Raw genomic sequence first — 25,696 nt, 5'->3', positions numbered from 1 at the left:
AGTTTAATTAGTTAATAAGATAGTTATTAGTTAATGTTTATACGCAAATAGTGTGTGCGAAATATTACGATACTTTCCTAAGAAAATAAGAGAGCTTTGGAATGTTTTCAGTTTTAAAAAGCTTCGTCCGCGATCATTAAAATACCCCATAAAAATCAATCTATGTGTGTTTTGAAAAGAACGACGCCACAAAAGTCGAATTTTATCCTGACCGCCTAGATCCCAGACGGTAAAGAAAATATTCTTATACTCCACTGTTTCCATATTGAAACCGATTGTAGAAATAGTTGTCACGACCAGTGCGGTGAAATTTCATTTCATTTTAATATAAGATGAAAATGAAATTTATGGCCGCTGACAGTCAGAGTATCCCTACTAATTCATTTGACTTTTGCTGCCATTTTCAAGTGAAGCTCCCGGAATTCATCGTCAGTTGAATAATCGTACCTAGTCATTTGAAGTTTTGCTTGCTCAGTTTCGAGTGCCAAGTAGTCTACCTGCTTCAATGCCTTCGCTCATGGTAGTAAGCAAATTCGAATGAATAGAATTATAAATGGAGTAAAGTATTAAAAATGAAAACTAAAGGAGGAAACAATCAATTTATGTGTATTCTGTGATTGATATTTCAGCTATCTGGTTTGTCTTTCATCTATTATCTTGAACCAATTCGAATGTTTACATGAACCTCATTCGAAGGCCGCTCTCACACTATTGAAAGAGATATTTTGTCATTTCAAGAGATCAACTGACGGTGGTTAAACTGAGCCTCGATTGAAGAGAAACGAGTGATGAACTGAATGCTGCCCGTTCGGGCCGTCAGCATACATTGTGTGTGTCAGAGAGTGAAGTTTACTGCATTTGAGAGATCGTCAATGTGTTCTACATTCAGTTTCAATTGAATTGAATGAAGTTTTACAGCACTGGTCACGACTTCGCCAAGCCTTAGTTTATACAGGATAGTCGTTTTACCAGCCGTATCCAATCCAACTGCCAACAATATCAATACATGAAATTCTATAGAAAACATTTACTTGCAAACTAATGATAAGTTGAAAACCAATTGAAATTTATAGAATTCATGTGACGTCGCATATACACCGACATGCCAATTTAATAATGATTATATTCACGGATGGCTTTTATCGTATCAAAAAACGCTCACTAGCAACTCTTCACACGATTCAATCAGTGCCATCAAAGAGAGACGGACATCATCGCAGCAACAAACAACCGGCATAATTTATTTAACATAGAATAGACACCAGTGCTAGAGCGAATTTCTCTCGATGACCTGTCTGAGAATCGAAGGTTAGTTCGCTGCTGTGGGGATTCTCTCTGAAGCAACAAACGGTCGCTTATTCTCATCTCGTGATCCGATTCTGTATGGGCAGTGGATAATTGCGATAGAATCATTTTACTATTACCGCTTATTCTAACTATGTGCATATAAACTTTGTGTGAGTTGTGTCTATGAAAATGTATGTGAATGCTTCACACAAGGGTTTTGAAATATTGCAACCCAGTATGAGAATCATTAAGTCGAATCATCGATTCGATTTTCTGCGATAATTGTCAACTTGCAATTCTATCTTGGTAAATTCCACACAGCACCAATCATTATCAGATTGTAATTTTTTTAAGAGCCGTGAAATACTCTGAGTATGAAGTGGAGCGAAGAATTGTAGAAAAATTCTCTCACGGTTCATGCATTGAGAGACACGAGTTCTAATAGCATCTTCTACCGGATTGAAAATGTTGTATACAATATAGATAAATATCGAGCAGCTTCTGTCAAATTTACGGCAATCACCAACACTGATTATATTACTGTATCCTATTCAAGTGTAGAACTGCTTTGTTATACCTGCAGTTAATATAACACTCACCCATTAAAATGCTCATCTGTTTTTTTTCCGAAAACCCTGATTAAAATGATAGAAATTGTAAAACCCATTCTGAAAAACTTCTAAATTCTACCCGTCAAATTATATAAGGATGATATGCGAAATGCTAATTTATGAATTGCAAGGAATGCTGCAAACGGTTTTCATGAAAACAAGTTGACAATTTCAAGTCCGATTAAGGGTTTAAATATACTTCAGCAATAGGACGTCAAGGCAAGGCAAGGAATGTGTGGCCTATTTGAAGGATTTTCAATAATTTTCACGTTTCAAATGAACTATTACCTACAAACCAATTCGCACCCTCTCATTCTGCTACTAACGCAGAAGGCGATAGAACCCAGTTGACGCCGTTCTATTGACCAAATGTCATCATAGACACACGGGGAGGCATGAGATAGGAACTTGTGAGCTCTTAGTTATCTCACCTTTTGACGATCTTGGCACCATTATCTACTTGGTAGCTGTTAAAAACTCCAAAACGGAACTCACAAGGATTTCTCCGAGATGACTAGAACGACTGATTGATCGTGATTGTTACTCTGATTTCCGAAATATTGCGAACTAGTGCGATATAACAAAAATTCTGGAGAAAATAGACGTCGTTAAATGTTTGCCTTTCTCATATAGAAAGGTTATGCAATCACTTTGAAAACCGACTTCTGAACCAAGTGTCATACACCATTCGACTCAGTTCGTCGAGCACGCAAAATAACTGTGTGTATGTATGTGTGTATGCGTCTATGTATGTGTGTATGTAACGTTTTTTTTGTATTAACATTTCTCGGAGATGGCTGAACCGTTTTTCACAAACTTAGATTTAAATGAAAGGTATTGTGGTCCCATACAAAATTCCTGAATTTATATGGGATCTGACTTCCGGCTTCGGAGTTACGGGGTAAATCAAAATATGTGCACTAATTTTTCTCAGAGATCGGTATCGCACGGTTTTCAAACTGACACATATGGTCTTATGGTCCTTCAGAAAACTTCTGAGCTTCATCTGGATCCGACTTCCGGTTCTGGAATTATAATTCTAATTGCAAGTTACTTACTCTCTTTTCACAGAGTTTTCAACAAATTTAGATTCAAATGAATGGTGTTATGGTCCAATACAAAATTTCTGAATTTCATTTGGATCCGACTTCACGTTCCTGAATTATGGGGTAAAGTGTGCAAAAACTTTCATATTACCACTTAACGGGGCGAAACAGAAAACGCGAAAAAAATCTAAACGTGCCTCAAAACTACTCCAATCGGGAGGTATTCTTCGGTCAACTAAACCGATTACGGTTACTCTTTCAAGAATCGCTTCAGTAATGTCCACTTGTTTTAGATAGTGATTTTTTTTCTTTTTTCGAGGCAGTTCACGAAAACTATACCATGACAATTTTAGAGAACCGACTTCATGACCTCTCCGTCCCATTTAGTCACCTTCGCGCTTCGGAGCTCTCGTGGCGATTTTAATTTAATTTGGTTCAAGGAGACATGTTACAGCTATTTTTGCCTTTCTCAAAGGTTATGCAATCACTGTGAAAACCGACTTTTGAACCGAGTCCCGGACGGTTCGTTTGAGCTCGACTCAGTTCGTCGAGTACACAGAATGTCTGTATGTGTGTGTATGTATGTATATAATATTTTTGCACTCACTTTTCTCGAAGATGGCTGAACCGATTTTCATGAATTTAGATTGAAATGGAAGGTCTTGAGACGGCTGAAACGATTTCAACGAACTTAGATTCAAATGAAAGGTATCATAGTCGCATACACAACTACTAAATTTCATCCGGATCCGACTTTCGGTTCCGGAATTATATGGTGAAGTGTGTTAAAAATTGGATACCGTCACTTGAAGTGGCGAAACAAAACACGTAAAAAAAATTCTTAACTTGCCTCGAAACTATTCCAATCGGTAGCCATTGTAAATAGACAACCAAAAAACCCGATTCCGGCAATGCTGGTTCTCGGTTTCTGATTCCGGAAGCACCCGGAATAAAAAGTAAAATAATTTCTAATCTTGCCTCAAAACTATTCCAATCGGTAGTCATTGTCAGTAGACGGCCAAACATTAATTTGCCTTTCTTGTTTGTTCTTGGGTATTTGATGAATGACCGAAAATTGTAGCCTTAGACACAAAATGAATCCTAGTCACTTTTTTCGAACCAACTTCGATTATACTGATTCCCAGATTCCGGTTTCGGAAGTACCTCTTTTCGTTCCTCAGAGATGGCCTAAATGGCATGAGTACTGTTTCACTCTGTAGGTTATAGTAGTTTATGGACAAACCTTTTTGTGTTTTTAGAATCAAAGAAAATTATTTTGAAGAATACTACACATTTATATTTGAGAATATGTGAGATACGAGAAAAGGCATCCTCACACCACTAAGTGGATTAAACCAGGTTTTGAAAATGATATCGCGTAAATGGTCACCTTTGGCCATGAGTACAAAATGTACTTTCTTTCCGGCGTTTTCCATCGTTTTAGTCAATGTGTCGGCGATTTCACATCGTATGTTGTCTTTGAGTTGAGCTATGGTTCTTGGCTTATTAGCGTATAACTTGGATTTCGAAAAAAACCGACAAAAAAGTCCGGTGGCGCCAAATCGGGAGATCTCGGAGGCCAGTCAAAATCATCGTTTTTCTATATGATGGGGAACAATGGTCGTAACAAATCGATTGTTAGTCAAGCTGTATGGCATGTTGTACAGTTCTGTTGAAACCAGTAGTCATTTAAACCATTTTCACGAAGAACGAGCACCACAAAACCATTTATCATGGCTCGATAACGATCACCATTAACAGTTTTCGTAGCTCCATCATTGTCTTGGAAATAGGGACCAATCATCATATCCGCACAAACATCACTCCAAACTGTAACTTTTTGGTCGTACAGAGGCTGTTCCTATGAATCTCTCGAAACCATTATTTGACGGTATAATCGAAAGGAGCACTAGCCCCATAACATTTATTCCCGTTAATGTCTTTTTAAAGAACGAATGAATGTGTAGAAAATATGCATCGAAGCAATCGATGGAAGTATTTCGGGAGGAGTCAGGGCCCCTTGGGCATCCACTCCCCAGACAGACAGGTTGTATTATTTAAAGTATCTCAATGGTTAAACTCAACTTCAATTTGTTTGATATGATAGTTTATATATCAAAATTGATACAAAAGAAATTGGCAACAAAATATCAAATCCAGTCATTGTAATCGTAAAACTACAGCACAAAAAATATTTAACGAAGATGAATTTTTTAGTTAACTGTTTCTGGGTAGCTTTAGAATAAGTTATATGCGGAGTTTAGAGAAAAGTGAGAAATACAGTATAGTTCATTTGCTAATAAAAAATTGCTTAACCTTATTTTGGCTCCAGTCATAAGCATTAGTAAAAATGCAAAGCGCTGCAAATAGCACCTGACCATCAATGCTTTCTTGTCCACGGGCATCCTTCCCGGCCTGTGGCTAGCTTTATCTAGAAGTTATAAATATATTAAAAAATTCATAGCCCCTTTGAATGCACACTCATATTAGTCAGACGAACCCGATAGATGGTGATGAATGTTCAGGTTGTCCAAGTCCATGTTATCTAACCGATTCTACATCGGTTTCGAGCGTAACGTTCTCGGTCCAATTCTAATTAGATCGATTACTATCGGTCTGGGAAGTGAGATTACTCCTCTTACTCCGACAGCTGCCGGATCGCGTGAACAACAGGTGAATTCGAGCACGAGAGCGTTTTGATTATGCTTGCGGTTGTCTATCTGCCTACGCCATGCTTTAATTGAATTATTTACGCTTCTTCATTATTTAACAAGATTATCAGGCGACAAGGTAGAAGGAACATGACAGTTGCCTGGCGCCTTCAGGATGTTACACAATTGTGCACTTACTTTGTTCCGCCCGAAATGAATGGGGGATAGAAAGGATCAATGAGTGCTGCCTAAAGATGGCATAGAAGAAAAATCCCAAAATGAATGTCTTTTTTGTCTCTGAACTTGGAAAGAAGTTGACGCAGGCGCCTACGGTTATGGCTATATTGCGTCTCGAAGTCTTTATTGCTTTGTTTTTTTTTTAATTTTCGATACCTACCTAGAACACGCATACCGCCTAGGTAGGTCAGTTCGGTCAATCGGTCGGAGGGAAGCGGATATCACATGCCATAAGGTTTCAGTGTCATGCAATGTAGCTCATGCTGAGAAAGCAATACCATTGCTTTCTGTGGCTAATTGCGGGTGATTTATGCAATATCTTAAAACGGGAGATTTTTGCAAACAATATCCTTACTTTTTATTTGCAATTACACAATTTTGCTTTAAAAAAATAGATTCAATGTGGGATCATACATTGAGGTCTTTTATTACGTGGGGGATACGTCCAGCGTTAAAAAAAACGCACAAAAAAACTCCAAACTTTGCAAGAATCGGCTGCAAAGTCTGTTCTAACAGAAAATCAAATTCCACAAAAGGTATTTAATACCAAGGCTTTGTTTTGCGCATCAGTATTTGTTTTGAAACTTATGTGAATAACTTTTGATGTTGTCCACAGTTTTATACGTAAAAGGTTGTTCTTTAGTTTGACATCGGGATAAACTCTTAACTTCAAGAGTATCCTACTGTAATAGTGCATGTGTGTAACAAACGATGTCATCTGGCTCATTGTAGCACCATAAACGACGGACAGTTCAAAAGCGAACATCTGTTGAAGTTACCACATAGCACAAAAAAGTTCTTCAATTTTTAGACCAATTTGGTGCGTATTTGTTTTCAACTTTTTGCAATCGTATGGCCGCAATGGTCGCTTGGGTTGGCTCCACCGTTTCGTTGATGGTTTCGTTAGGCTTTGATCATAAATGTCAGTAGCGTACCATAAAATGTGCCTTATCTGCTGTGTGCAATAAAATGAAAATAAAAGCACTGATAAGCGATGGCAAAGAATGTCTGCGCCAAGAAGGACCGGGCAATAATTAAACACGCCTGTTTTTGTTCGTTTTTTGTTGTTGTCATCAAATGAAGGATTTCTGAGGAACTCCACCCAACGTTGAAACATTGTCAAGATTGGCAAGGAAAGTTAATTGGATCGCTGATAGCATTGCTTAGTTTGGTAATTTGATGATTGCTGTTTCGTTGGAGTGAAGCGCACGGCTAGGAAAGTGTTCCTTACATCCATTTCTGAATTTTCGGTTCTTACCAGTTTGGCTTTCTTTTAAAGAAAAGTTATGCTAGCTCTGTGAGACCCAACTTTTAAACTGAGGGCCAAATGCGACATACCTTTTTTCCCGTATTAGATTCAGAAGGAAGGTTGTCAGATCCAACGAAAAAAAAGGATTTTTAATTCAGATTTTAGCTTCGGTTCTGGAGGTAAAGGTTTATAAGACATGGGCTGAAAAGTCTGGGGCCTAACAGAGAGAACATGTTTTTTTTGGTTCTAAATTATTATTCATCCACGTAATCTACATCAAGAGCAACGCAATCATTCCAGCACCGCTCTAACATTTCAATATCACGATTTGTTTTTTGTACTACGTATTTGTTTGTTCTACCACCACGTTTTATCTTTTGCCTCAAAATAGGCTTCAGTTTCAGCGATAACCTCTTCATTCGTGCGAAATTTCTCACTGCCGAGCATTTTTTCAGGTCTGCGAACAGCCAGTAGTTGCTGGGAGCCAAATCTGGCGTATACGGTGGTTGTGGGAGTAATTCGAAGTTAAATTCAAGTAACTTTGCCATTGTTTTGATTGACTTTGTAATTTCAGCCTTCAAACGCTCCAATAACGCTATATAGTATTCACTGATAATGGTATTTCCTTTCTCAAGATAGTCGATAAATATTACACCATGCACATTGTCGTGATTTTCGGTTGAAGGTTGACTGCGTGGTAGCTGTTGTTCCGCCATACTGACACTGGACTGGAGACTCGCGACTGCCGTTGCCAAGGTAACTGTGGCATACTGCCCACAGATAATTTCGTTTTCAGAGCAGAAGATTTTGTCCGTCCATTGAGCCGTTCGCTAATGGAATGAATCGTATGTGCGAGCCACTAGTAGTTTTATAGCGTATTGATGTTTGATGAAAGCTCCACCCGACAAGTTTGACTATTGGTTTAAGCCACACCTCCCATAGTAAACTTGTTAAATTTGCAGTTTACATTGAACAGGCATCCTTCAGGCATTTCAAGCCCAATTGTTATGCTTGAAGGATAGTGTTTTATAACAGAAGTATTCATAATGGTTTTTCTTTTGATGTTTGAATAAAATACGTTCTGTATTAATAACGATTTGATTTATTAATTTATTTTTCTGTTATATGTTATTGTTGTTGCTTCTTTGATGCTTACTTCTACACACATCAAAATACCGAGGCCATAAACTTTACAAACGATTGTTGTTGCTGTCCACTCAGATGACGATCGTGTTCCGGAGTGAAGTGATGAATCCATGTTTCATCCATTGTGACCTATCGACGCAAAAATTCCGATTTAGTACGTTTAAACATGGCAAAACACTGCTCAGAATCATCAACACGTTCTCATTTTTGGTCAACAGTGAACAAACGCGGCACCAACTTTGAATAGAGCTTTCTCATAGTCAAATGCTCATGCAATATGAAGCCAACACGTTCTTTTGATATCTTTATGATGTCTGCTAACTCACACAGATTTACTTTTCGATCATTCAGAACTTTTTTGAGGATTTTTTTAAATGTTTTCAGGCGTTACCGTCTCGTTTGGATGCCCCACTGCGTTCTGCATAATCGGTTTCTCTACGACCACGTTTGAATTCAGCAAACCAGCGCTTTATCAAATATATTATATATCAATATGGATCACTTTAACGAATTCAATACAAATCGAAAAGGACATCACAGTAACACCATCTCGTGACGCTCAAGGCTATTAGTTCAGTCAAATTTAATAGTCTGCGTTTATCGTGCACCCAGAAGTGAAATGTCACAACTAATTGAGCATGATGCCCAAATAGAGGTGTGAACATTTTCATGTGTTTTTCTGACGAAAGTAAATATTGCCTATAAATAATGTAGAATTACGTTCTTTAAGACCTATCGTCTTAATCACCAATGAAAATGAAAATTTTCGGAGGATGTTTCACTTTCTTCAATTTCATTTGTAATAAATGTTCATAGTGGCAGCACTGTGTAATTAAAATCAGCCGTTCTTCTTTCTAGTGAATTAATGTGTAAGCAAAAAAGATTTGTTAACTGTAAACTTACTATGATTTCGACCTGTTTGTCTCACGGATAAACAGTAAATTAAAGACATAGAGCAATACCAGTAGTGCCAACAGCATTACAAACAATAATATACCGTAGTATTACATACCTGCTGTTCAATGATATGCTCTGAACAAACTGGACTGGAATCGGGAATCATTATCACAGTAAACCTGAATACAAATGGATTAAATTTTCAAATCAAGAAATTGCAATACTTAATTCGGAAATGTTGGTAAAATTTTGGAATTAGCATTAAGATTAATTCGTTTAGTTCTGCGTTTACATTTCACACTCATTTATATAAATAGGGAATTTTTATATAACAATGTGTTCTCTTCCGAGTTAGTATCAGATTGCAATTCTAAACCGTATTTACAGCTTATTTTTTCGTGCAGTGTATATCGAGAAATATTCCATATATTTGGGTTTGTTTGATTCAGTGTACTGAATCCATGGCTGTCATATGTGCATTAAAAAAATTGTAGTGTATTAGTAACCTTTTTTACCACCGCACTTTACTGTGATGTCCCTCGTGAATCGCAAGAGTGATGCATATTGATATATAATATATTTGGCTTTATTGTTGTTTCTGATTGAGCGAGATCACCGTAACACTTTTTGAGCCATTGCTTTGCTTGAACGGTCCCAATCAAGAAGCAGTGTAAAATTAACACACGAAATTGTTTTTGATCCATTGTTCTGAAAATAACAAAAGTGACGTCAGTGACCCGGGTTGGTGGTTCATTGCATAGGGCGCTGGTCTTACAAGCCAGTTGTCGTATGTTCGAGCCCCGACCTGGAAGGATTCTTAGTGTCAGTAAGATCCATAGTACTAGCCATGCAATGATTCTGTACACTAAGAATCGGCTGTGAAGTCTGTTGAAACAGAAAGGCCAAATTCCACAAAAAGGAATGTAATGCCAGGACTTTGCCGTCACTCTCAGCACAATAACTCACAAACTAATGAATAGAATGACATGAAATTTTAACAGCTGTCTTTTTAAGGTTAGTATTAATTGATGAAACCTATTTTAATCCACATAGTGGTGTAATGATGTTCTTCTCATATATAATACTGTGGTATTCTATCCAAAATTGTTCTCTTCGAGTTTTGAAAGAAAACCAAGGGATTGTGCATTAATTAGTACAACATAGAGAATGAAACAGTTCTCTGATCGGTTAGGCCATCCATTAAAAAGCGAAGTGGGTTCACTATTATATGTTCCTGTACCGGAGCCCGAGAACCGGTATGATCGAAGTCGGTTCGTACTGCCACCAACTAACAAGACGTACAAACTCTACTAGTTTTTATTCAAATTTGGAAGATTTTATACGATTTTTCCATCGTACTCTAAACGACGATTTAAATTTTTGTTGTATCCGAAAATATGCAGCAATTTTTGGTAGGACCATAAAACCTTTCGATTGACCCTAAGAATAACCTAGGAATAACGGTTTTGAGTCCGGTTTAGAAAATTTTGTACGGTTTTTGTTTCGCCGATTTAAGAGACGGTGTAAATATTTAACATACTTTACCATGTAGCTCCGGAACCGGAAGTCTGATCCGGATGAAATTCAGGAATTTCGTATGACACCGTGAGACCTTTCATTTGAATTTAAGTTTGTGGAAATCGGTCAAACCATCGCTGAGAAAAGTGAGTAAGATCCATTTTGAAATATATGACCACTATTTCCGGTGCTTTCGGAACCGAAGACCGGAAACCAGGATAGCCGGAACCGGTTTGTTCAGTTGCCTACTGATAATGGCTATCGATTTTTGGAGTTTTGAGTCCTATTTAGAAAAATTTTCGGGGTTTTTGTTTCGCCGGTTTAAGTGAAGGTGTACAATATTTAACACACTTTACCCTATAACTCCGGAATCGTAAATCGCATCCGGATGAAATTTAAGAATTCCGTATGGCACCGTGAGAACTTTTATTTGAATCTAAGTTTATAAAAATTGGATGAGCTGTCTCTGAGAAAATCGATTGCACGTTTTTAACTAATTTTACCCCATAACTTCCGAACCGGAAGTCAGATCCAGATGAAATTCAATCGCAACCTATGAGAATTTAAATCTTAGTTGAAGAAACTCGGTTGAGTGGTCTCTGAGAAAATCGACTGCACTTTTTCTTCATTTTTTTTGCACGTCTTACCACGTTACTCCCGATCTGGGTAAAACTCAATAGAACCCTATGGAATTAAGAGACCTTTCATTTGAAAGATTGTGAAAATCCGGCCAGCCATCTCCGAGAAAATCGAGTGCACATTTTTGTAACACACACACATACACACACAGAGACATTTGCTCAGTTCGTCGAGCTGAATCGAATGGTTTATGACATTCAGCCCTCCGAGCCTCGATTAAAAAGTCGTTTTCCTTTTCTTTGTTTGTTACTTTAGGGTGGCTTTTTAGCTACAAAATGACGGATTTTTTCGTGAAAAATCGTAGTTTTCACTTTGAACATCCACCAAAAATTCACAAAATTAAGAAAAATCAAACAGAAACCTTGGGGTCCAGAAACACTTCTACTCTATCTATGCTGCTTTGATTTGTTCACTTCTGATTAGTCTGCGCTGAGATACCGTGGATACAGTTGTTTAAATGATGCTTTTTATCATGCAAAACATTTGAATTTATTTTGTTGTGCGATAATTCTGAAAAAAAAATCTCAAAAATAATGATTTTTTCATCATTCAGACCCTAACAGGTTTTTATATATATGAAAAATAGGTACAGAATTCGCTCAAACTTTGGAATAGTTTTTCGAGGCCCGGAGGGTCGATTGTCAAATAATAATCGATTCTCGACGAACTCAGTGAATGTTCGTGTGTGTGTACAGAACAAAGAGGCGTAGATCTCAGAAATGGCTGAACCGATTTTGATCAGATGTCTAATGGTTGTAACGACTGGAAGATGAGTTTTTATAATTATATACGGCTTTCTCAGTCACAAATCACTTGGCAAACGATTTAATTCTTAAATTGCCCTACGTTTCGGCCATTTTTATGGCCTCTTTCAAGGGAAGCTGTAAAGCTGTGGTTTTATTGTTGTTAAAAATTGGGTACAAAAAGTTACATAAATACAAGAAATACAAACATATTTTGAACTCATTTCGTTTTCATTTTTTGTCGAGTACGTTGATTGCAAGCGGTAAGAAGTTAAAGTAACCAAAGAAGTTCAAATAGCAATTATAGCCATTTAAAATAGTTTTGTCGAAGAAGTAATGCGATGGTTCGTTTTCTCCTACAACTGGAAGTGAGATTTATTTATTTTCAGTATCAGAGAATAAGTCCGCGTTTCGTTGATTAAAATCACAGAAAATGTGGAGCTTTATTTCAGGTTATATATTTGAGGTGATTCTGTCTAAGGATTGAAAAAAATAATTCAAAAGATGATTTTTGCGAGTTTCCGGGGGGTGGGAAATAGATTAAACAGAAAATATGAACTCAATATCTCTCGATATTGAGGCTATACATGTTCAAATTCTTTAAGTTTGGGAGTAATAATTTCTTCACAAGAGAGTTGGTAATTAGAGTGTCACCTCCAGATTTTTTCTGACGAAGAGATAAATTACGTTCGTGCCGGAACAAAACGTGTGGTAAGCCCACTGTGCTCAATCACTGAAAATATTCCTAGTTTCTATGTGTCGGTTTTGCCTGTTATGCTTTGTGCAACGATTCGTTCAACTCAAACGAGTAAAATTTTGCTCGCATTTTCTGGGACTACATTTCACCTTAAGTTTGCACCAAGCAATTCAATTTGAACTGGCCTGCGCTGATGAATGGAAGACGAAAAATAACAAAAACAGCAAAAACGGTTATGTGCCCTTAGCGCAAAATTGCCTTTTGGTCAAGCTTCTATTTAACAAAAATTAAAGCTTTAGGAAGAAGCGATCGATTGTTTGTATTGAATTTTAATAAATCAAATTCACCGAATAGCTGGTATTTTAGTAATTTTGCGACATCTTCGTTCGATTCCGATAATAAATGATCAGTACAGGTAAGGTTTTTTACCGATAATAAGTTACTAACAAACTTTTAAATGATCTCATTGGGAAATATCCGAATAACTGATCAGCCAAATGCATACTTATTATTTTTAAGGAGTGTATCGAAAATAAGCTATCCACATACATTTGTGTTGGACGCATGTATTTGTGATGGTTTTTTATGCTCAGATCACAGCATGCTGTGCGTTTGGCTGTCACATTTCGTATGTTTACTTGTTTGTGCGGTTGAAACTCTGCGTTTTCAAAATGTCGTGGCTAAGTAAGAAAGGTATTACTATGCAAAAATTGGCGAAGCGGTTTGGAATTCGTCATGATAGTGTTAAAAAAATAATTAATCAGTTTGGGGAATAATATTCTTTGGATGAGCTACCAGGAAGTGGCAGAAAACCTAGTTCTTCCAACCCGAAACTGGACCAGAAAATGGTATCTCTAATCATGAAGAACAAATCAATGTCAATACGTGATTTGGCCAAAAAAGCAGGAACGAGTGTCGGAATGATCCAGCGTATCAAGAGGCGAAATCACCTGAAGACCTACAAGAAGCAGAAAATCTCGAAACAAAGTGTAGAACAGAAGAAGCGAGCAGCAACAAGGGTCCGGAAATTGTATTCGCGTCTTTTGCAGTGTCCGGATGCATGCGTTTTGATGGACGATGAGACTTATGTAAAGGAGGACTCGAAAACCCTTCCAGGTCCACAATACTTTACTGTCGTCGTTGGGGAGGATGTGAGCGATGCGGACAGGTCGATTCAAGATGAGAAATTCGGTCGAAAGGTACTGGTATGGCAACTAATATGTTCCTGTAGTTTGAAGTCAACCATTTTTACACTACAGGAACTATAAATGCAGAAATCTATCGATCTGAGTGTCTCCAGAAGAGATTGCTGGCTTTATATAAGAAGCATAGTACACCTACACTGTTTTGGCCGAATTTAGCGTCGGCTCACTATGCCAAAACCGCTCTCAATTGGCTTGCAGAAAAGGGTATAAATTTCGTTTAGAAAAATATCAATCCACCAAATTGCCCTCAGCTTCGACCCATCGAACGTTAGTGGGCAATCGTGAAGTGGGTCTTCAAGAAGACTGGTAAGGCAGCTGGGAACATGCAGGAATTAAAAAAAAATTTGGGCTCTAGCATCCAAAAAATGCAACACTTGTCCGGGACATGATGAAGAGCGTTCGATCAAAAGTTCGAAAATTCGTGAAGGAATAACTTAAATTTAATCCGGTTTTCATTATGCTCAAGTTTAACCTCGTACAATAAAGGATCAATTTTTAAATTGAATATAATATCGTTTTTTATCATAATTTAAAAGAAAAATTTGTGAATAGCTTATTTTCGATACACTCCTTATATCATCCGTTTGTTAAATGTAGTAATTTGCAGTGAAAACAGTTCGTTGCTATTAACAACACATTGAGAAGCTTATTTATGTAGTGAGGTGATTTATGCTTATAGCTTATAGCTTTCTTCCTGACGGAAACTCGCTGTTTGTGCGGAAACAAAACTGCGGATGTCGTTTTATTGACAAACCGTGCGCACCGTTCGTCCTCGGATTGATATTCAAACTATTGCACTTTTGGAGTATGAATCAGTGCACGGTCGGGAGGCGTGTTTTGGTGAAAACCCCTTGTTTCGTCACTAATTCCGTAGGGGCGGGGACGGCCAGTGACGGTCGAATTAAACCATAAACCAAACAACACTTGACGATCCACAATTGTAAAACTATGTGACGTGCGCTTTTTGTTTGCGAACCGTCAACATAGTGATAGACGCTGTAAAATAAAAAAATGATTCATCCGCCTTGCCTTTTCGGTTAATGATTTTCCTTTTGAACGTTCGTTTCAGATGGAATCGAGAGACTCGAAAGACAGCACGCCAAAGTCCGGAACGGGATCACCGGAACATCAAGTTCAGCCACCTTCGTCTCGAACTCCTCAGCTACATCAACAGCAGGAGCAACATCAACAGCAACAACCACTGCAGGAAATCGAAGTGCAAGAGATTGTGGTGCCGGCTGAAATGACAAACAGTGATGGTCAATCACCTGCACTACCAACTGCCGTTATCATCAATCAGCATAAACATAGAATGATAACAACAACGGGTGAGATTGCAGAAACCAGTGATGGACACCCGGTGGATGGTCCGGAATATGAAAACGTGGAATACCATCAAGCGGTTACTACGGTAACGACCGCAACAGGACATGCATTTGCATATGAACAAACTCCCACTAGTCAGAGCAATAGCGTGGCAGCATCGCCGCAGTATCTCAAACGTGAATCAAGCATGGAAAAGGAGCGTTTGGTGGGTAACGATGGTCATATCCAGATTCCCGTTCAGACTCAAACTATATTCGTCGAGTACAAGAATGACATCGAAGAACCCGTTCGTTACGGGAATCCAGCACTGCAACGATACGAGGACCTAAAGTACTCGACTCGTTACGTGCAATTCCCGCAACACCACCCAGGCTTACAATTGGCTTCTCACCACCACTCTCATCATCCGGCACAGCATTTGCATGCGCCAACGGCTCAACAACAGCAACAACAACATCATTCTCATCAAGAAGTAGAAGTTCCAATAAAATCCGAACAATTGGACCATCAACAACATCATCATCACCATCACCAACAGCAACAACAGCAACAGCAGCAGCAACAGCAACAACAACAACAACATCAACAGCATCAGCACCATTTGGTTCAATCACAACTCCAACACCACCATCAATCGACGGTTCAATCACAGCAACAGCAACCGCAGCAGCACACCATCCAGATATACGAGGCACCGGAAAGTGGACAACCAGGAGATGTCCAATCGGAATCCTCAACCAGCGAGGTGAAAACACACTACACAAATCTGGAACCGGTGCATTCGATTTCATCGGCCCAAAACTACTACATCACTCCGGAAAGCTACCAGGCAGCTGGAAGCTATCCTTACATTCCGGCCAAGGAAACCGTCTATTATCACACGGCCAGTCCCAACGCGGTGCTGTATAAAAGCAGTGACCCAACGCTTACCTCATCCTCGCTGATATCGGCCAAGCAACTTCATTATGGCTCACAGAATATCTACGAGAATCCTCCCACGCATGCCAATAGCTCTCCGGGTGCACAGCAAATGTATTCCTACTGGAATGGAAATATCGACTACGGCACGGTAAGTTCTCGGAACTGTTCCTCTACTGTTTTGGCTAATATGAGTTGTAACTTTTGTAGACATTCAGTGGAGCAGTCGTCATGGATCAAGGCTCGTCGGGTGCTGGAGAGTACTCCAACAATGGGCAAACGTGGCAACTCAGTGGATTAAGTGATACATACGAACCATCGATTCTTTCGTCGACGGAACATCGCGAATGTGTTAACTGTGGCAGTTCCGATACACCGCTGTGGCGAAGGGATAATGTCGGGCACACGCTCTGTAACGCATGTGCACTGTACAACCGACAAAATCCCGGTACTAACAGACCGCCGAATAGAAGTCAGAAAGCCAAACAACCACCGGTAAGTGCTTCGTTTGTTGTGTATGGTAATTCACGATAATCGAGCCAACATTTTTGTGGTTCCATCTTACAGAAAGCCCCAGTACCCGGGAATCGCAGAACCGGTGTAACCTGTGCCAACTGTCAGACGACGCAAACCACCCTGTGGCGTCGGAACAACCGTGGTGAACCGGTGTGCAATGCGTGTGGTCTCTACCATAAACTGCACAATGTGGACAGACCGTTAACCATGAAGAAGGATGGTATTCAGACGCGGAAACGGAAACCGAAATCTAGTCAGGCGATGCCGCCACTCAACGGTATGAATAGTGGTGAGTTCTGTTAGATACATTAGGAAAATAGGGAAACGAATAAGTTTTGTGCAAAACCCGGATAAAAACTACAAAGTACAAAACTCGGGATTATATTCTATAGGTGTATATTCTGAGAGTTGGCAAGATCTGGATCGACTTTCTCCGATTTGGCTCTTGTCTATTGTCTTCATCAGGGAAAACCATTTATTTCGCGCGAACAGAGAAACCGATTCGATTAAAAATGATGATAAAATCAAATCAATTGATTTATTTCTATCAACATGGAAACTGATACTTGTACGAAAATGGTATCCGAAAAAAATGTAGTTTCAAGAATTTTAAAATTAACCGAAATTCTCTAAATCTAGTGTTGTAATGATGCCTTTCTTATGTTACTTTATTTTTTAAAATAACATCACAAGAAGATTCTGTCAAGATTTTTTTTCAAACCTAAATAACATCAATAACTTTTTTTGGGTATAAACTACCATAACCTTTTCAATTTGTAAACAGTTATGTCAAGTTAATATAGATTGAAATGTGACTATTCAAATTGAACAAAGCACGCTGTGTTTCAGGCGGGTGCGTTTTCTTCTTCTTCCGTACCAGCACGTACCGATGCGTACCGGTTTTACATCGTCATTTTGTATGACGGTTTGAAACTTTTGATACTCATCGCCCTTTAATTTTGGAACCGGAAGACGGGTCTGGATGGAATTGCACAGTATTTTTTTTCAGACACTTGGAGCTTTAATTTGAATCATGATTTGTGAAAATCGGTTTAACCGTTCATTATTTTTACGTTTCGTCTTTGACTCATCAGTGCAGATCAGTTCAAATTGAACTGCTTAGTGCTACACTCGGCAGTTCAATTTGAACCGCTAAGCAGACGTAAAGTTTCTGATACTTACAGAACACTTTTTGTTTTGCAACGAAGTGCAATGTCTTTTCTGACGTGCCGAACGAAAACGTGTTTTCGACTATTTCTGGCCGATGCAGGTATGGTCATTTAGGGGTTAGCCAAATTTTGTGCTAGGGCACATAACCGTTTTCATTATTTTTACGTTTCGTCTTTGACTCATCAGTGCAGAGCAGTTCAAATTGAACTGCTTAGTGCTAAACTCGGCAGTTCAATTTTAACCGTTGCTGAGAAGTCGAAGTGAGTTTTGTTTTCGGAGCTTTTCTTCACTATTACCGCTGCGTTCGGAAGCGGAAACAACCGGGAACTAGTAGTAGATTTAAATATCCACTAACTAACAAGGTCTGCCAACAAGATGAATCTAGCACCTCGTTTCGCCATCACTTTTATAAAAATACGCTGTAATACCGAAACTGAAAGTCAGAGGATTTTTAAAGAATTTCAAGACCTTTCATTTGTATCCTAGTTTGTAAAAATCGGTTGAGAAATTTCCGAGAAAATTGAGTGCGCATTTTCTCATATATTTGCACATATTGTCTTGTAATTCCGGAACCGGATGTCGAATAAAGATAAACTTCAATTGACTTGAGTTTAGGAAAATCGGTTTAGACATCTCTGAGAAAAGTGAGTGACATTATTATTCACATACACAAAGACACACATGCCCACACATACACACACGAGACATTTGCTCAGCTCGTCGAGCTGAGTCGAATGGTAATGGTATATGATATTCGGTCATCCGTTCCTCCGTTCAAAAGTCGGTTTATACAGTGATTCTATTGTTTTTTAATTTTGGCTATAATTTGTTTGATTTTGTCAATTAAAACAAATCCAATATTTTACGGTAATTCTGATACAACTCGATAAACAAAACGATGAAGTAGCAGACTTCTAAAACGAAGACGTTACAGTTATAAGAAGATAAAAGCATTTGCAAAACTTCAAGCTCCCGATAACAAATACCGTGTGGTGTGTCAGCTAATATTTTGGTATTTTCTCCACAGATTTGTTTGCAATGAAGGATTAGGTTATGCCATCACTGTGAAAACCGACTTTTGAACCGAGGCTCGGAGGGCCGAGTGTCATATACCATTCGACTCAGTTCGTCGAGTACGCAAAATGTCTGTGTGTGTATGTGCGTATGTGTGTATGCAACGTTTTTTTTGCACTAACTTTTCTCAGAGATGGCTGAACCGATTTTCACTAACTTAGAACTTCAAATGAAAGGTCTTGTAGTTCCATACAAAATTCCTGAATATTTTTTGGATCCGACTTTCGGTTCCGGAGTTAGGTAAGGTAAAATGTGCAAATAAATTAAAATAAGTTTTCTAACTTTTCTCATAGATGGCACGATCGATTTTCACAAACTTAGGTTTAAATGGAAGGTCTTGTAGTCCCATACGTAATTCCTGAATTTCATCCGGATCCGGGAATATAGGGTAAAGTGTGTTAAAAATATTATACCATCACTGAAAAGGGCGAAAAACCGTAAAAAATTTTCTAAATCGACCTCAAACCTTTTCCAATTGATAGTTTTTATCAGTAGACGGTCAAACAAACCGATTCCGGTTATTGTTTTAGGAATCGAAGAAAATTGTTTTGAAGAATACCACAGTATTGTATATGATAGTATGATTGATATGAGAAAGGCATCATTCCACCACTAGGTTTTTAGTTACAAGTTAGTATCATATATAATTTATTTTGGTAATCCAAATTCCAGAAAATCATCGGTTAACAATCGGCATCAAATGCAAAACCCAATTGCTTAGAAAGGAAAACGATGATGGGCATTTTAAGGGATCAAGTGTCTTGTACTACGGGGAATCTTATACTAATAGCTAGCGACAGCAAATGATGAAATTGAATAGAACATTGCTCGAAAAACGACCAGAGTGCTCCACAAGACATGAAAGTGTCATCGCTCCTTACTTCCCGGACTTGACTCCTTCCGACTATCATTTATTTTAATTTTCTTTCGATACGGTACTCGTGAGAAAATATGAAAAAAAAAAATCCTGGCTTTCGAAGGTACCTACTTTGAATGAAGTGTTGCGAACCTTTTACTTACAAGCAGCATATATTTCCATTCGAAAAAATCCCGCATTACAAACTGGCACACCTTGTATAGCTTTTCAGAGTGTACAAATTTTCTTACAAGACACAATTTCAATGAAAGTAATGATTTCTCTGCCTCCGGTATCTTACAGCTAAGGCAGTGTTGTTGAACAGAAAAAAAAAGTTTCGGTTTTTGAGTTACAACGATTTGAAGAAAGTGCATACTAAAATACATCCGGCCTTACCTATGTCAAATTTGAAGTTTTTATTTTTTTTAAATGGAATAAAATAAATGATACTAATAAAATTGGCAGCCATTTTTAAAGGTCGGTCATGAGTCATAAAACATTTATACCAAGATATCTCTTTAACCTCAACAAAGGCATGAGTCTCAGTGATTACCCATCGAATAGGGAATCTTTTTCTAGCGAGCTTATTTGCTAGATTTGAGAACAGAAAATAATCGCACGGTGCTAAATATGGCGAATATGGTGCATGCGTTAGCATTCCTTATTTCAAACCATAACATTTTGCCACCGTAGCAATCGATTTGTAACACGGTGCATTATCCTTATGAAAAATAATGTTATTGCCTTTCACACTTGCTGGCGATAACTGTGAACTCAAATATAAATCGTCACTTTTTGTTTATTGTACCGGTCGGAATAATTTTCTGTCATCGAGCTGATCTGCCCATACTCGCATATCAGTCCCATATCGATTTTCGCAAATTTTGAGTTAGCTTGAGGAATGAAATCTATCCTCAATATACTCTCAGAAATTGCAATAAAAGTTGAGAGTTTGTTCAGTAAAATGTGAAAAAAATATCAACTCATGTCTGTCCCATATGCAAAGTACCTGCATATCAGTCCCATTCAGTACAAATTTCAATAATTTCATTTGTTGTAATATTGGAATAGCAAAGATGTATTGCCGATATTTTATGTAATAATACCATGATTTAGCATTAGGTAGCACAATAAATCAAAAAATTCGAAAATAAAATATAATCTTTTTCTCGACATGCCGATTTTCCATATGGGACTGATATGCAAATATGGGCAGTGATGTTCATGCCTATTCATTCGAACTTGTTCACTGTCGGCGGCTGAGACAGAGAAACATGTGGGTTCATTCGCTCATGAAACGGAGCAAGCGAAACTTCAAATGACTAGGTTTGATTATTAAATTGACGATGAATCCAGTGGATCTCATTTGATTATGACCACAAAAGTCAATTGAATGATTCGGAATACACTAACAGTGAAATGCCAGAAATTTCATCATCATTAGAATAATTTCATTCGAAACTGAAATTTTACCGGTCTGCTTTCTCACATAGAAAGGCTATACAATCACTGTGAAAACTTTTGAACGTCATATACCATTCGACTCAGCTGGACGAACTGAGCAAATGTCTGTGTGTATATGTGTGTGTATGTAGGTAAGTATGTTTTTTCTTACAAATAATGTCACTCTGTTATCTCATAGATGGTTGAACCGATTTTCACAAACTCAGATTCAGAAAAGGCCTTATGATCTTATAGATCAATATTGAATTTTATCCCGATCCGACCTCTGGTTCCAGAATTACAAATAAAGGAAAAAACTGTTACTCACTTTTCTCAGAGATGGCGAGACAGATTTTCACAAACTTAGATTCAAAAGAAAGGTATTATGGTCATATATCTCGCTGTTGAATTTTATTTTTATCCGACTTCCGACTGATTAGATGGTGGATATATAAATCTACTTGGGGACTACTAGTGCCCGGTTGCCGCTCCCGAGCGCACAGGTAATAGTGAAGGATAATTCGTTTTTCCAAAAACGGAACTCACTTCGACTTCTCAGCAACAGGTAAACAGATTTTCACAAATCATGATTCAAATTAAAGCTCTCATTGTCTTAAAAGATACTGTGCAATTTCATCCAGCTCCAACTTCCGGTTCCGAAGTTATAGGGCAATAGGTATCAAAACTTTCAAAATGATGCAAAATTGGTACGCATCGGTACGTGCTGGTACGGAAGAAGAAGAAAACGCACCCGCCTAGCACACAGCGTGCTTTGTTCAATTTTGTTTAACGTGCAGGGTTACCACATTTGAATCCATGTTGACTTGACAAAACTGTGTACAAATTGGAAAGGTGATTGTAGTTTATACCAAAGAATATTTTTGATTTTATTCAAGTTTGAAAAGAAAATGTTGACAGAATTTTCTAGTGATGTCTGTGAAAACATAAGTAATATGGGAAAGGCATCATTACACCACAAGGTGGATAAAAAAGGTTTTCTCTAATTTGTCACTTGAGCGCTATTGTTACGTTTAATATACACATTTAAAGTTTTGTTTAGATACATAGTTTACCCGGTGAACGACCAGAATTAGGTTAAAACCGGGGATAAATCAACGATATAATAATAATAAGATACATAGTGAATGATATAGTAGAAATCAGCGATGAAACATTACTCTAGAACTTTTTTTCTTCTTTATTCAGGGCTGTTTTATAAAAATTTTACTATCAAAAAAGGCTATATAATAATCGATTTGACTCAGGCGTTTTATAGAAGATCGAAGTTTCATTCATTGTAACCATGCCGGGGGTGTAATGATGTCAATAATAATAATAATAAAAGTAATAATCCTACTACATGTTTTATGATTCTGATTTATGCTGTTTAGCTAGACTTACATATGCAGAAGTAACAAAAACGCAGTTTCGCTTCGATTCTTAGATTTCGTTTAATTGATTTAATCGAAATAGAGCATAAAATAGTAAGTCTAGGTTTAACTAGGTTCAAAACTGTTCCAGTTTTCAGGTCATATTTGATGCTGGCAAACAAACCAACTTCGGCTCTATCGGTCATCTGAATCCGGTTTCGGGAGAATTGGAAATGGTGATTAAAAACTGCAAAAGGATCTCACTCACTTTCCTTCAAGATGGCCAAATCGATTTTCAAAAACTTATAGGTTCAAAGGAAAAGTCTTACAGTTTCATACGGATTTCCTAAATTTGTTGTGTATACTACTTCCGGTTCCGGAACTACAGAGTAAACAGGATTTGTAGAGTTTGTTAGATTAAGTCCGAACAAACTTTCCTATTTCTATTCAAAGAACAGCTGTTTGTGCGAATTCCACAGTAATATTTTTGATGTTATGAGTAATATGAGAAACGCATCATTACACCACTAGGTGGATTAAAATAGGTTTTTTCATATTCAAATGCTCATGCAAAATTGTGAACATACTTCCTTTTGATATCTTTCTTGATTTTCTGTAACGTGCGTGGTGCTTCATCAGTGTTTGCACGTCCTCGTTTAAATTTAGTATATTATTCAATAATGTAGGGATTATTTTCAGTGACTATGAGCTTATCGACCGTAGTATTATAATGAGTAATGGAAATATTGTGGTATCGTAATTTGAAAACGAGCGAACACATGTCCTTAACGAAAAGCGAAGTGGTAGGCCCAGTACGTAAACCGATGAAATGGATTTTCTGGTCTTCTGAAAACTGCAATCTGATCATCGGTTGACAAGAAGAGCACTGCTGATTAGTTTTCGCATCTCTGACAGACCGTTGAAAACTGTTTTATTTTGGATGTGGTGAGGGGTTACGGAGCCTTGGAAGTAATTGGCGATGGAGTGTTAATGTGTGTGTGTATGTATGTGTGTCAAAAAATCGCACTAGGTTTCTTGGAGATGGCTGAACTAATTTTGTACAAACTTATATGATAAGTTTATGGTAAAGTGTGTTCAATATTGTACACCGTCACTTAAACCGGCGAAACAAAAACTCTAAGCTGGACTCAAAACCGTTATTCCCAATCTTAGGGTCAAATGGAAGGTCTTATGGTTCGTCCAAAAATTGCTATGGAAAAATCGTATAAAATCTTTCAAATTTGAATAAAAACTAGTAGAGTTTGTACGTCATGTTAGTTGGTGGCCGTACGAACCGACTTCGATTATACCGGTTCTCGGGTTCTAATGAATGGTCTAACCGATCAGAGAACTGTTTCATTCTTCATGTAATACTAGTTAATGCACAAACAATCCCTTGGTTTATTTCAACAATCGAAGAGAAACATTTCGAATAGAATACCACATTATTATATACGAGAAAGGCATCATTACACCACTAGATGGATTAAAACAGGTTTTTGTTGTCTGCATGTCTTAATTCTAATAGTAATTTTTTTACTTATTCTAGAAAAAATCCTTCCATCGATGGTAGCTTCCCCGCTGCACCCATTGGGTGGTGGTCAGAAGCTGCTGATGCCACCGCATAGTCACCTGACGGTTCCATCGCAGCCAATGGAAATTCATCCCAGCCATGTAATTACGTCTTCCTCGGGAACCGCTCAAGATCAAAGATATGTCGATAGCACCGTTTCCACGGCTGGCAGCATGTCCCCTCATCTACCGAGCAGCAACAGCTTGACGCGGCATGTTACAACGAGGTTAGTATTAATTTGTTTGTTTATTGTTTACATTCGAGTTACCTCGTAATCACCGCGTTCTTTTGCAGTGTCCCCGCGTTGGATACCAGTCGAGCATCGAATGGCGAAATCACTAGTGTAATTACGAGCACTGCGGTTGCGGAACGTGCCAGTAATTAGTTACTGACTTAAAATTGAGGTTCGTTTTACGGGCTTTAGATTAAAAAGATTACCAAATATTTAGTTTACGGAAAGTTGATTCGGGTTAGTAATAGGTACATGATTTAACCAAATAGTTTCTAAAAACCTATTATCCAACGGCAGGTAAAAGGAAAACACGTCGTTTTCTTTTAAAGAATGTACTTACATTGATGTGAGAAGGTGTCTTCTAGATGCCGAAAATGAAATATATTTATGTAAAAGATTTCCTGGAGAATTGTTCTAAGATGACTCATTAAATATTTTGGTATATTGGTTCGAATTTCAAGTTTTCAGTTAATAGTTTGCTCATGATCATGAAGAAAACGTTATCTTATGAAGCATAATTCTAAGAGCATATCTGCGCTACTTCATTAGATAGCTTGACAATTTGTTTAAGAGCCTAGTTACCGGTGCTAGTCGATGACTCATCCCTCCAACAGTCAAACTACGAAAAGTGTGGGGTTCTTCATCGTTGGGAGCCAGCAGCAACAGTTCTCTATTGAAAACGACGGACCAAATGCAAGCTGCGGCATTCGCTTTGATGATGCACCGAATGAGCCAGGGGTGTCTAGTGCTGCTCGTGTCGGTGGGGTTTCAAAAGTAAAATTAAAGGTCGTGGTGTAGATAGCAGAAGGATGTCTGCTCCAGACTACATGTATCCCGAGCAGAAGCAAGGCGCCACTTAAATTCATATTCATGTGATGCTCTTTGGTTTCTTCTGAAAGCATGCAACGAAAAGGTCCACGCATGAAAGATGTATGTACGCGCAGTTCGCCAAGATTTCGTCTGCCTTTCAATGGAAATTTGCATGCTGGCTTTAAGAAACCTTATTTGATTTACGTGTTTATAAGAAAGAAAAATTAATCAGATAATGCAGGGAATAAAATGAAATAACTCGAGGGTGCATGAATGGCGCTTAGCGTCCTGGGAGCATAGTCGCGTCATGCCCTCAGACTACAACACAGAATAGCTTTTAGGCCGTAATTTTTATATTGAATCCAAAAACCAGTATAGGAATGAAAAATTTACGATCAGAGATGTTTATATTAAGGACAAGTGTAATACAGCATGTGCAAATGAGCAAATATTACCTTCAATCTCCAACCGACATGATATGA

General features: G+C 38.0%; 1 protein-coding gene across 4 annotated transcripts in view; it reads left to right on the top strand.

The window, feature by feature from the left end:
- Window positions 1-24,755, top strand: part of LOC131427714 (GATA-binding factor 2-like) — a 53,900-nt gene extending 29,145 nt beyond the window's left edge. For all 4 annotated transcript variants that reach the window (XM_058591157.1, XM_058591155.1, XM_058591154.1 and 1 more), the window contains exons 2-6: window positions 14,996-16,321; window positions 16,381-16,665; window positions 16,738-16,975; window positions 24,149-24,398; window positions 24,467-24,755. In XM_058591157.1, coding sequence (XP_058447140.1) covers window positions 14,996-16,321; window positions 16,381-16,665; window positions 16,738-16,975; window positions 24,149-24,398; window positions 24,467-24,557 — 2,190 coding nt within the window. In that variant the 3' untranslated portion in view covers window positions 24,558-24,755. The remainder of the gene's footprint in view (window positions 1-14,995; window positions 16,322-16,380; window positions 16,666-16,737; window positions 16,976-24,148; window positions 24,399-24,466) is intronic.
- Window positions 24,756-25,696: the final 941 nt, after the last annotated feature.

This window comes from Malaya genurostris, chromosome 2, assembly GCF_030247185.1.
Source record: "Malaya genurostris strain Urasoe2022 chromosome 2, Malgen_1.1, whole genome shotgun sequence".
NCBI lineage: Eukaryota > Metazoa > Arthropoda > Insecta > Diptera > Culicidae > Malaya > Malaya genurostris.
Note: the sequence above shows the minus strand (reverse complement) of the source record. Positions and strands in the feature narration are given on the sequence as shown.